The 13,743-nt window shown below is 36.5% G+C and overlaps 2 protein-coding genes across 19 annotated transcripts in view; one reads left to right on the top strand and one right to left on the bottom strand.

The window, feature by feature from the left end:
• LOC128987958 (CUGBP Elav-like family member 1) overlaps window positions 1–13,743 on the bottom strand; it is a 696,992-nt gene that overhangs the window by 143,891 nt on the left and 539,358 nt on the right. The window lies entirely within an intron of this gene.
• Window positions 1,702–5,536, top strand: LOC128987965 (serine protease 1-like). Its single transcript, XM_054409117.1, has 3 exons — window positions 1,702–2,354; window positions 3,684–3,880; window positions 5,444–5,536. The coding sequence occupies exons 1-2, from the start codon at window positions 1,737–1,739 to the stop codon at window positions 3,834–3,836; spliced, it is 771 nt and encodes a 256-aa protein (XP_054265092.1). The 5' UTR covers window positions 1,702–1,736; the 3' UTR covers window positions 3,837–3,880; window positions 5,444–5,536.

The following is a 13,743-nucleotide window of genomic DNA, read 5'->3' on the forward strand; positions in this document are numbered from 1 at the left end:
CCAGGCAGGCTTTCGATCAGGCAAGTCTTGTTGTGGCCAAGTTTTAAACCTGACCCAGCACATTGAGGATGGGTTTGAGAGAAAACAGATCACGGGTGTCGCGTTTGTAGATTTAACAGCTGCCTACGATACCGTAAACCATCGAAGACTCTTGGGAAAAGTGTACAGCATTACCAAAGACTATCAGCTGACTTCAATGATAGGGACTTTTCTTCATAACAGGCCGTTTTTCGTGTCCCTTCAAGGCAAGAAAAGTAGATGGAGGAATCAAAGAAATGTATTGCCTCAGAATAGCGTCTTAGCCCCACCTCTTTATAACATTTACACTAACGACCAACCGTTACCAAACGCTACACGTCAGTATATATATGCCGATGATACGGTGGTGGCGGCACAAGGTAGGAGTTTTGAAGAGGTGGAACAGAAGCTGACTATGACCCTAAATGAACTTTCCCAGTACTATGACGCAAATCACCTCAAACCGAACCCTGCTAAGACCCAAGTTTGTGCATTTCACCTATAACAATAGAGAAGCAGGCCGTGAGTTGAATGTGAGGTGGCGGGGAGACCGTCTTCAGCATTGTCCTACACCCAAATATCTTGGTGTCATACTGGACCGCACACTTACATTTAAGGCACATTGTATTGCGACAAGAGGTAAAGTCTCAGCGAGGAATAATATCATCAGGAAGCTCACCAACAGATGCTGGGGTGCTAACCCTAATGTCTTCCGAACCTCAGCTTTAGCGCTCAGTGTGTCGGCTGCGGAGTACGCTGCACCAGTATGGAATGCATCGTCACATGCAAAAAAGGTTGACATTGCAGGCAATGACATGGCTCGGATTGTAACTGGGTGTTTGAAACCAACCCCAGTACACAAACTCTATTCTATCGTAGGGATCGCCCCTCCATCAATCCGAGGTGATGTCGCTGCCGACGCAAAAAGGACTAAGCAAGAGACAGACCCTCGTCACCCATTACACGGCCACCAACCTGCAGAGCGGCGGCTTCGGTCCAGAAAAAGCTTTTTATCACGAACACGAGTCTTGGATGGATCACTCTCAAGCAATCGGGTGGCAAGGTGGGAGGCCACGTTGACTCATCCTCCCATACCAGCCAGGGAGGAACTGGCTCCTGGTTGGGGCCTTCATTACACGGTGTGGAAGACCCTAAATTGAATCAGGGTCGTGGTACCAAAATGCAAGACAAACATGCAGAAATGGGGTCTCTTACCAGACGAAGAAAATATCTTGTGCGCGTGTGGTGCTGTTCAGAATCCTGGCCATCAGCTGATCTGTCCATGCCTAGACCAGTCTTACACATTAGATGATCTTTTACAAGCGAAGGACAAAGCCATATCGGTAGCTGATTTTTGGAAAAGCGAAGTCTGATTTCCGGACACGGAAAGTAAGTAAGTATCAGGGTAGCCAATGCACACACTGTCTACACAGTACATATATCACCAACGGTCATTAATTGATCAAATGCAGTAAAATATTCTCCATCATAGAATACTTAGTGTTTAATGTACGTTCATTAGCTAACTGCCGACCTATGGCATAGACTAACCAACACAAGGGACTATGTTTAATCTATGGCTATGGCTAATTCAAATCGTTCAGTCTGTCAATTTAATCACATGTCGTTGTTTTATACAATGTTAGTAAACAAACATAAATACTCCTAACCTTGTGCATTAAATTCAAAATTTTGTTGTTTCGGTTTCAAAATCATCAATGGAATTGATACTTGGATTATTTATTTTCTATTTTCAAACAATAGTCGTATTTAACCAAAATGACTGGAGAAAAGATTCTTACAACCTGACAGAACCAGAGCAATACCCGTATTCTGTGCTCCTCATCATGCTACAAGGCGGTGAAATGGAATGTAGGTGCACAGGTTCGATCATAACTGAGGAATGGGTCTTGACAGTGGCACATTGCCTCCGTGGGGTTGAAGAAATCATAGTATACGCCGGGGGTCACTCGCTGGAGGAGTACACAAAGTTCAAAAATGGAAGCGGTCTCTTGCCTCCTACAGCCCAGCTGCTCCGATCCTCTAGTTTTATCAGTCATCCTCGATTTGTGAGAGGAGATTTGGATTTTGACGTGGGGCTGATCAAAGTGGAGGGAAAGTTCAACTTTACGCGGGCTGTGAGCACGATACAGCTGACCACGACACCTTGGAAGGAGAGTTACCATGGGTATACGAAGTGTGATTTGACGGGGTTTGGTGATGTTCTGATGGAAGAGAAGAACAAAGACGATAAATACAGGAAGACGACTCGTCTGGATATAAAAAGCCCTTGCCTCTGCTCGTTCAGACTTCGCATGCGATATGGATCAGAGGCGGTGAGTAAGTGTGTGGGTCTAGTGTAGTCTTAAGGTAAATGTAAATGGAATAAGTAAAGTCCACATTTAATTTGGTAAATATTTCTTAATGATATATTTTTGAAGTTGCATTATTGATGTAGTTTAAAGTTCAAAAGCCTGTCACTGTTTTAAATAATTTACCTTATTCTGTTTCATTGGGCACTTGTGAAGAGTACTTTAAGTAGGCCTATAGATAGAAGACTTTATAAAACAACTCTTTTACTTTTGAAATTGTAAGCTTCTTAGATTTTGTAAAATGGTTCAATATTTTATTCATAACATTGTTAATACGTAGAAAACATTTTGACTCGTTACAACTGACTTCGGCAATACGTTTCACAGCTGAGTTATGATAACATTTTTTATTTATTTATTTCAGACCGGCAAATATAATGGACTTGAAATCGCATCTATTCAAAATTCGATATTAAACCTTTGCGAAGTCTGTTAAGATATTTGGGAATGTCCGGTTACATTTGCTTACGTTCTAATTATAACGTACAGTACACATATTACGACTATATTTTGCAGATGCTTCCTTTAATATGATAGCCAAAAATTACAATATCACACTGTAATTTTTACCCTGAAAAGAAGACTATAATAATTTATTTTTGTAAAAAATACAACCGACTTCAAACACTCTAAAAAGAATGAAATAATTTCAGTAAAGTAAACTTTTGTATTAGTCAAGCTCACGTATTTTAAGTTGGCACGGCTCTATGATGATTTTTGATACAAAATTTAAAGAGGATATCCACACTGCATGTGACTATTTATAACTAAAGGTGTTAATCTGCATGTCTTTTTCATAGTTATGCGTTGGGTGTTATTTTATTACTGTAACCAAAGATCGGCAGATACCATAATAAAGTTTTTTTTTTAATAAGATAATAAATTATAATCTTATAGTAATATTAACGAGTATTTATAAAAGACTATAATGCATTTCAATGTTTCTAACTTGGAAAAGTAACGTTTTAATATTAAACTAGCTTATTTTCCTTATCATGATATAAAAAAAAATTATTTTCTTATTCAGATAGAACATAATATGTGTAATTTTCATAATGGATTCATTCTGAAGTAAACATAAACTACATGAAAATACTTCCCTTGATATAAAAACAAAACAGTTCAGTTAGTTTTTTTTATGTTATCCAGCTATAATTTATTGATTTTCAAAATACGCTCTCAATCTTTTATTTTATTCATCTTTGCAGTTAGAGCCGCGCCGACTTGAAATACGTGAGATTGACTAATACACTAAACAACACTAAACCGTGATCTGTCTGCTGTCTGTTGCAGGCCAGCAGGTTCCTCTGTACCAAGCCCAAGCTGGGCTACGGCACGTGTTTAGGAGATTCTGGCGGAGGTTTGGTCTGTGGAGGGAAGGTACGAGGAGTGTCCATGTGGATGGTCAGGATAGACGACACCAAAAACTGTGGTCTGTTTTTTTAGATGAGTTGCAATGCGGAGGCATGAATACTCTCAGTGTGTTTCAAGTGAGTGTTTAGTCTCATCATAGAAACATAGATAGAACATAGGCTAGGCGTCAACCGAGGAGACTGTAGTCTTGGCCTAACCACTGAGGATGCCTCTTCAAAATAAGGACAACGTTTTCTGCAGCGATATCCAACTGACGACTCGATTGATGCTGATCACTATGGATTCTGATAACGCCGACCTCATGAAGATACTCACTTACTAATTTACCTATTGGATTTAACGTTTGAAGTTTTAGCGAATTTCCCATATAGGAAATAAGCTATTGCCATAGCCATGGTAAGATCTGGACCCGGGACCGATTGATTTTTCGTTTTTAGGTCCTCAGGGGCCAAAAACACTATCTGTTCACATCCACACACACACACACACACATATATATATATATATATATAATATTAGTAGGATATATGTGTGTTTGTGTGTTTGTGTGTGTGAGTGTGTCCGTTAGCACGATAACTCGAACAAAAATCATCCGATTTTGATGAAATTTTGTATAAACGTGTAAACCTGCGTTTATTCGAATGAGTTTGCGAACCAGCATGATTGGACCATTGCAACGGGGGTTTATGGGGGTTTTTATGAGGTAAAATGGGGGTTTTCCATTTTTAACCCAAAAAACTTTAAGTTTTTGAAATTTCTTTCCCAACCATTTTGTAGATTCTTTGTTTGAAGTTCATTGTTGGTGATGGGGAGTTTTGTTGTTCAAAGGATTATTGAGGACATTTTGATTTATGGTTTATTTGACAGTTGACCATCGTGATGGAAAATGTCCGCAATAAACCTTTGAACAACATTTTGTAGAGCTTAAAAAAGAAATAATTTAGTATATTGAAGCATTGTTGTATGCCTAATTGTTACGGAGAAAATTCAAAAAATTTAAAATTCAAAATTCCCATGTTATTCTTATGGATAAAATGAAAACTGCTGTAGTTTACTTGTTTATGGATATATGTTGATCAAATTAAGCAAATTTATTTATTTCATCCTATACCATGTTTGGTATGATGTTTGGTCAAAAACACTGCTTACCTTCCCCAGCAGCAAACCTGAGCACTTGTTAAATCTAATGTTATTTAAACCGGGAATAAATATATCTTATTTGTGAAAATATTTTAGTAAATATGTAATAAGTTGAATTCGCTTAGTCTGCAGGTTTGCTGCGGCGGGGGTATTTGGGATTTTTGTTTTCCCTATCTTATATTTTATAGAGCTGGGTAGCTTATCGGTTATATTGCTCGCGTATTAACCAGACGATCGGTAGTTCATCCCTGAGAAAAGTCAGTAGCGTTGTGATGGTTCTAATCGGGATACTGCTGTCCGTTATTACTATTGTAATCCTAGGTCACTGTTTTCTGGTACATTAGAATTTTGATAACAAGGCCCTTGATAATGATACCCTTTGAATTTATAATGTCCTAAATGACATGTTATTGTAAATCTCGCTAAGAAGTCAACCTTGATAAGAAGTCGTATATGATAATCCCTAGAGGCTTGCTATAGAGGTTCTACTGCACCTTCTATAATGACGTTTTTCCAGTCCCATATTGATTATGTTTCAGGATATCTGTCCATTTCTTCCATGGATCAATGAGCACACGAACGTCTTCAATGGAACGAAAATCTTGAAGGAATCTAAATATAGTGGATCAGCACGAACAAATAACTCATATGGTTTATTATTTATGAATACCATATTGGTTGTTTTAATAAACTCATTTCTCAGGTAATGAACTGTTTTATTTATTTACTTAACTAGTAGTAAAAAAAAAATAAAAACAAAAAAACTAGTTGTACACTACGCTTATTCTGCGCGTAACAGGATGAGTGAACGTGAGCGCAATAATGGAAGAGTCCACCCGCACCTAGCCTACTTACCGGTGTCACTGGTGAACACAATGTTATTTGTATGGGCAAATCAACCAAATCTCAGTCAACAACAGTCCTAACTCCTCGTCTATTCATTAACCAAAGTCATTGGTAATATACGTAATGGATTTCCAACAGTTATCGATAGGAATCCATCGTTCCTGTACAAAACGTCATTTGATTGATTGAAGCCTATTTCATTATTTGTTATGAGGACTATCATAAACAAAACTAAGCTAAACTGAACTAATCTAACTTAACCTAATTGCCACAGCACGGTGTAAAGGAGTCTTTTTAAAATATCGTATGGCTTATAATGATGATATATAACACATATTAACGATAGCGCTATTATATCACCTAAAAATGATTAAAAATCCAATATATGTTTATCTAACTATTGAATATAAATTCCATAAACGGTTCCCCCACTCCGCACTGCTTCCATCGCCACAACCTCGTCGTGGACCTGTTTCCCTCCCTTCCCTCAGCATTTTAGTATTGCATGTACATTAATCTAACTGCCACAAACTGTTACCACACTCAGAACTTCTCACCTTTACCACTTCCTCCCCTACTTCCTACGACGTGAACCTGTTTTCCTCCCTTCCCATAGCCTTTTAGTATTGCAGATGCATTAATCCAACTGCCACTAACGGTTTCCATACTCCGCACTGCTCGCATTGACTACTTCCTCCACCACTTCGTGGACCTTTTTCCCACCCTTTCCATAGCATTTTAGTATTGCAACTGTTTCATTGCAGATACATAAATCTAACTGTCACAAATAGTTCCCACACTCTACACTTCTCGCCTTGACTACTTCCTTTATCACTTCCTACGCTGAGGATCTGTTTCCCTCCCTTTCCATTGCATTGTAGTATTGCAGGTACATTAATCTAACTGTCACAAAGGGTTCCTTCACTCCGGACTACTGGCCTTGGCTACTATCTTCACCACTTCTTACGTCGTGGACCTGTTTCCCTCTCTTCCTATAGCATTTTAGAATTGCAGATACATTGTTACAGATTAGTAAGTATAGATAAATTGGTGGTAGGCTAGGCCTTGTATTTAGTATACGAGATTCACTGGCTTCGCTCAGTAATTCTCCATTTAAAATAACATTACGTGGAGGCAAAGTTTTGCTCAGAAAAACCATTAGCATAGCCTTGAGTTGTCTAATAGCATTCTGTTTATAGTCAAATGCTAATAGTAATTAAAAAATCCTTATATATAATACGTGAAGGCGATTTGTACGAAACACTACTCCTCCGTTAATAATGGACGTATTTTTACAAACGATGCGTAAAAATTAAGTATTTTTTTGTGTAGGCCAATTCTTTCACCAAATCCTGTAATAAAAGTCCTCGGGCTTTGCCCCACAGGCGATCAAAATCCCAATGTATTTCTAATGAAGAAAAGATTTTGTTTACTTAAACAGACGAATTATTTGTGTTAATTACAGCTGTTCATAGTAAACACACGATACATCCAAGAGCGTTCGTATTCAGAGTGAGTTCGTTTCCAGTTTCGATAACAGCAGTTGAGTGATTGATTACATCATCTTTGAGTTGACTATTTTTAAGTCATCGGAAATCGCGATTGTTATTAGTTTTGAACGCCTGTAATACTTTGCAATTGCTCGAATTTGAGCAACAGGTGCACTAGTCTTAAATAATATATGTAGTTTTAGGTGGCTAAAACATGTGTATAACCAGCTGGTAATTCTTTTATGGAACACCACGATACGGATTGACAGCCAACCGCGGTCGTGGTATAATGGTTAGAGTGCTCGGCTGTCGACCTGAGGGGCGAGTTCGAATCCCACCAGCAGCGTTATCTTTTTGACAAAAGTTTTGCTTAGAATGTGATTTGTTCTTTACTGTAGACTACTTTTTTTTAGAATTGGAGGCATTTATAATTTCATTTTATGAACATAATTATTTGTTATTAACTTTTTACAAAAAAATACAGAGAAATTTCAAAGGTTGTCGACACCTGAATGCTAGATCACCCTATCATATACGTTGGGTAACAATAAACACATGTAAACTAAAGGATATTACTGTATATTTACTAGTTTAACCCTCAAAAACCTACCTAACATCTTGAAGTAAAACACTACTTCAATATATGATGGCAAATTCACGCCATCAAAATTCATCAGAAAATACACACAGTTAAAAACAATCTAACATTGATTTTATTATCTAAATTATCTAAAATTATCTAACTGAAATGTTAAAAACTTGTAAAAATATTCCATTTAACTACAGTTATACGTTGTCAAACCATATAAACAATAGCGTTTAATTTCAGCTCATAAAACTTGTTTTTAGCATACAAATATGCTAAAACTACTTCTGATTTATGGCCTATTTATATTACAAGTAAACTATATTTCCAAATATTCACTTTAAGAAATAACGAGAAGCATAGACTAACCAACGCAAGGGAGTATGTTTTATCTATGACTATGGCTAATATAAATCGTCCAGTCTGTCAATTAGATCATATGTCGTCGTTTTATACAATTATTAGTAAACATTGTGGTGAAATGGCAGGTAGGTGCACAGGTTCGATCATAACTGAGGAATGGGTCTTGACAGTGGCACATTGCCTCCGTGGGGTTGAAGAAATCATAGTATACGCCGGGGGTCACTCGCTGGAGGAGTACACAAAGTTCAAAAATGCAAGTGGTCCCTTTATAAAAAATAATTGCTTTTTTCACCAAGCATTACTTTTTCCAACTTGATAAAAAATGCTCGTTTTATTTTGAAGATTCAGTTTAATACCATAAAACTGTTTAAAAACGCTTATATCTCGAAAACGGTTTGAGATACGGCAAAACGGTTGAAATTCTGGCACACTACGTGGGTGTCAACTTTTGTTCATGAACAATATTACAACATAAAAAAATCAAAAAGTAAAAAAAAATTAACATTATTTTATATGGGTATAACAGTTACCATGAAAATTTTCAAAGTCCAGACTTGATGACAGTTTTCCACACCTCAAAAATGTCTATTCCAGAAAACTGTTTAAAAACGCTTATATCTCGAAAACGGCTTGAGATACGGCAAAACGGTTGAAATTCTGGCACACTACGTGTGTGCCAACTTTTGGTTATGAACAATATTACATCATAAAAAAAATAAAAAAGTAAACAAAATTAAAATCTCCCTGTATATGTGTTCGTTAGCGCGATAACTCGAGCGAAATCTACTTGGAATTTACAATGAAATTGTTCTGTTACTGTGATAATTTTTAATAGTAAAACCACCAGCAAAATGATTGTAATATATTCAAATATGATGTGAAAATATCAATCAAAACCCCTTTAGACGTAAAATTAAACGTCATCATGTTTATCGACTAAACTATTGTCGTGGAAAGCCTTGTAGTTTAATGAAAAAAGTTTCCGTTTCAGTGAAAATTGAATAGATCGTCGGTTTTTACAACAATGCAACGCCTGAACAATATCTTTGTTGAGCGTAATGTCACTTGAACGGTTTCGCTTATTATGCACGAATTATAAGAGTTTTGATGTCATTGAAGGTTTTTTTTCTGTTTTTGAACGCACGAGGATACAACTCAGTTTATAACTGGTGTAAAATAATACTTTTGTATTTTATACTGGTCTAACTTGGTACTAGGGCCTACAAATTAGCGTCAAGTGGCTGTGTAGTTTTGTATTTTTATTTTTAACATGGTATCGGCATACTTTACCTTCTGAGATATTATCTTACGAATTCTATTGTGTCAATTACAATAGAATACAAATAATGGTAATTATTTTAGAAAAGTGTGGAACTAATAATCTATTTGTTGACATTATTGGGTACGGTTAAAATCTTCATGCTTTTTCAAAGGTAATCAATTATAACCAATAAAGATTACTAACAACATACTATAGAACACAAATTTTCACCGACCACTACGTTACCAACTGAAACTAACAAAAGTGAATGTGATAAAGACAATAAAGAATGTTGAAAAATTCCTACGTCCCTTGTTTTACATTTTACAGTAATGTGTTACTAAATTAGGTTTCCAACTAAATTGTTATAATTCGAAAAATCAATTAAGTAACTATTTTATTCGTTTTGCTCATTTACTAACACATTCAACAGAAAAACACAACCAAACAAAAACACACAGCTCTATAGCATTTCATCAAAACTAAATGTAATATGAAATTAAAAACATGGTCCTAACATGTTAACAGCTGTTAACCGAGGAGGTACGTGAGTGTGCATGCTACAGCGTTTCAACCACTATGTCATATAAATTTCAAAACATACATGTCCGAACATGTTAACAGTTTTTCACCAGAGTTTGAGTGTAGCTTTGATTAGCAGTACACATCGACGCCTCTCCAATGTCATGCAAATCCAGCGCCCTTGTTTTTACGCCCCGGTGACTTCAATCTCCCCAAGTTACGGCCAGGGCGCAAGTGTCTATCACCCCCTTGTTAGTTTGTGGGTCGCTGGAACCTGTCTTACTTTACGATTTATTGTCATGGTTCTGAAAACATATAATTTTGTTAGTTGATTGATTGGTTGCAATCGAAGACGTAGACTCTGGGTACAGGGGAAACATGTAATGGTACACCTAAGTGGTGTCTAGCACTAGTGCTGGTGTCTAGGAAAAAGTTCAACACCGCCCACTCACCATCATGTTAGTTAGTTTTGTGATGTTACAGTTCAGGGAGCCAAAACTCCACAGGACTGAAGCCGTTCTAAAACCATGACCGCTTCGGTTTGCAAAACATTTTACTACAACGCTTCCGGGAAAGGAAGACGCTGTGCTCTTTTGTTTGCTCGCCACTCAAGCTCTACCTGCAACTTTACAAGTATATTTCCAGCACAACAAACCATAACAGCGCATGTTCGTCCAGTAAGCGTGTTTCGTCTGTACCCTACTTCTCTGTTGCCCAGCCAAGTCAATTGTAGCTTGTTGTGCATGATCCATCTCCAACGACTGGTTGGGTAATCTGTACCGTTAAACCAGGTCTAGGAGATTTTCGGGTATTAGCGAAAGATTCTTCGCCAGCTTGTCGAAGAAAAAACTTCCCCTAGCCACGCAATCCAGCATGAAGTAGTTTGGAGTGTCACTGGTGAAGTAAACAGCACTGTGAATTATATGAAATTTTTGTTTGAAAATATTGTTGAAAACTCAAACCTTACGTCGATATACTATAACCACGCCTTGGGAAGCGAGGAGGTCTAGTGGTAGTGCGCAGAACATTCTTTGGTTCAAATCCCGCAAGGTACCAAAGGCTTTTAGCGTATCAGCGCTGCCACCCTAGTATGATCTAAAGTCTAAAGTCCCAGGAAGGTGAAATGTAAAGGTAGGACATAAACAATCTCACTATGCCATATTGACACAAAGCAAAATGTTGTAGTAGACGAGTTCTAGTTCACGGAGATTTTCTGTTATATTACATTTTTATTAAGTTTTGGACGCAACTAGTAGTACATGCCCTTCTGAGACATATTTCCTTTGATTTGGTAGTAAATTTTTCTAATATGAAAATCGGGTGAAAACTTACGAATAGCGTGTAAGGTTTACTAGTCTATGTAAGAGTAACCTACGGCGAATCTCGAAGTAAAAAAAGAAAAAAAAACATTTACAAGCCCATACAACACTTTATGGAACGTAACACACAAACTTAATCATTAATTTGACTGCCTGAATTGATCAAACCGGAACCGTAACTGAAAATATAATTTGAACCAGTTTTCTCAGTCTGAGTGAGTCACAAACTAAGGCTGTAAATCAGGCAATATTGGAGCTTCGAGAAACCAAGTTTCTGCCAATAAGTCAGTTATGGACCGATATTTCACAAACACCGGGCTGTACCTTTGTGAGTCATACATTACTTACACTCTACTTCTGGCAAATTATGTTGGACCAAAACCTACTTGGATAGTGAGATTTAAATGAATAACTGTGTAAAACTTACTTTGAAGTTAAATACAAAAATTGATTTCTAAGTATTGTGAAACTAAATTGTTTCAAGCTGTAATGTTGGCAAATCAAAGTTTTTGTTTGTTTCGGTGGTTTAGAACTTGTTACTTTAATTTTTCGAATTAAGAAAATTGATTTTTAAAAGATACATTTTTGTTGTGTTGTTTATGAAACTTTCGGAAGATTGAGGTATTGAACTTGTCGTTTCCAGCCAAGTAAACACTTATATATTATAAAAGAACATTTAAATATGCAAACGTTTCATTTAGGATATACTTACCAGACAAAGACAATTTAAGCTGTTAATTGACTTATATTGTCAATAATGTCGTCAATACATGTAAGTAAAGTGCTTTATAAGTTTCCCAAATCTAAATAATCTTTTCCCTTAGCCGTAAAACTATAATTAAAGTAATATAAATTTCTAAATACATTTTACTAAAATCACCCCTATAAGTATAATTTTAAGTACAAGCTTATATATGACGGTAATTTTAAAATAAATATTATTGATATCACGATTGAAAAGTATTATGAGGTAATTTCTATACATTATGCAGTAGGACACATGAGTTATTTCACGTTTTAATTACAATGTGTAATAATAGAATACATACATTTATATTCACACAAATTTTACTAAAACGTTAGATTTACTATGAGAATATAAGATAAATTTATCTGATAAACATATCATACCGAAGGAAAGTGTCTTATAGACTTGAGATTTATAGGGGAGCGCATTTGGCCCCTTCCTTCAAAGGGATTCCGAGGAATATTTGATAAAAAGAGCGAATGCAATTTAAGATCTCACTTTCCGTTTACTCCCCAATATAGTAGATTCTCAAAGTCGGCAATAAGGCTGATGATATCTTTATTTCAAAGGATATTTAAACAACGAATACAATCTTTCATGATTAAATCAACCGTACGATCCTTTTTAAACAAACATGTCTGTTGTAATTCTGTTGAGCCAATTGTTATTATGGTTTGGCGGCAATGGGAGTTTTAACAGTGCATAGATTATTATTAGGGCATAAAAAAATTAAATATTGTTACATAAAGAAATGTTCATAAAAATTATATTTTGAAATGAACCCCTGCACAAAGTTCTGGAAATTGTATGTATGTATTTATAATAAACATTGAAATGTCCTATTATACAGGGTGATCAACTCAAGGAGACCACCATTGAGATATCATCAAATGGTGGCCTCCTTGAGTTGATCACCCTGTAAATTAATAGATATAATGCTGTTTTGGACGAAATGGTTTGAGCCATAGTAAAATTAATATATGTGGTTTTATAAAAATTGTGGTGAATATATAGTTTTGTAATAGATGAGTGAACGAAGTGAACGAATCTATGTATCGTGTATAGCGGAGTCGGAGAAAGGTTGTCCGCTGGAGTATGTGTGTGTGTGTTTGTATTCACCGAATAGTGGCATCCTTCACAGGCACACGGCCGTACTGTGGCACCTTCGAAAATTGTGGCACCTTTTTCAGGGTGCCACAGCTAATTCGATCATTTTTGAGGTTTTCCAGCATTATTACGTCGTTTAAACATCACATGCCACAATTGAGTATTTTTGAACTCGTTGATGTGAGTTTAAGTAGCGCAGGTACACACCGAATTGTGGAACACGAAACCATACAGGTAGCTAGCGCGCCTCGCGCCGTCCGCCGGAACTATAACTTTCCTAATGCTACGTTGCCAATTCTCGCGCCAGCCTACACTCGAAATAGTGGCACCATGCCACAATTCAGTATATATCAACAGTGTGTGGACAGGATGCCACTTAATGAGTTGTAGAGCTTGAGCAGTGTGTAGAACAGTGCAACAAGCAACTAATAAACTAATAATACTATACTGCCACGTACTATAAAACAATTTAAGTACCATAAATAATATACTTTTGCTCCGAGTGGTGAACAATGTTTAACATTACAAATAATTTGTGTAGTAAATAATAATTTAAATTGATTTTACGCAACCATTAAAAAATTGATTTTTGTTTAC

This window comes from Macrosteles quadrilineatus, unplaced genomic scaffold, assembly GCF_028750875.1.
Source record: "Macrosteles quadrilineatus isolate MER2022 unplaced genomic scaffold, UCM_ALF_1.0 Scaffold_2__2_contigs__length_208266976, whole genome shotgun sequence".
In the NCBI taxonomy this organism is placed as follows: domain Eukaryota; kingdom Metazoa; phylum Arthropoda; class Insecta; order Hemiptera; family Cicadellidae; genus Macrosteles; species Macrosteles quadrilineatus.

Excerpts from the sequence above, each read along its gene's own strand:
- LOC128987965 (XM_054409117.1), top strand. The coding sequence starts at position 1,737 with ATGGAATTGATACTTGGATTATTTATTTTCTATTTTCAAACAATAGTC. Across the intron at positions 2,355-3,683 it reads TGCGATATGGATCAGAGGCG|GCCAGCAGGTTCCTCTGTAC; the intron begins GTGAGTAAGTGT and ends TGTCTGTTGCAG.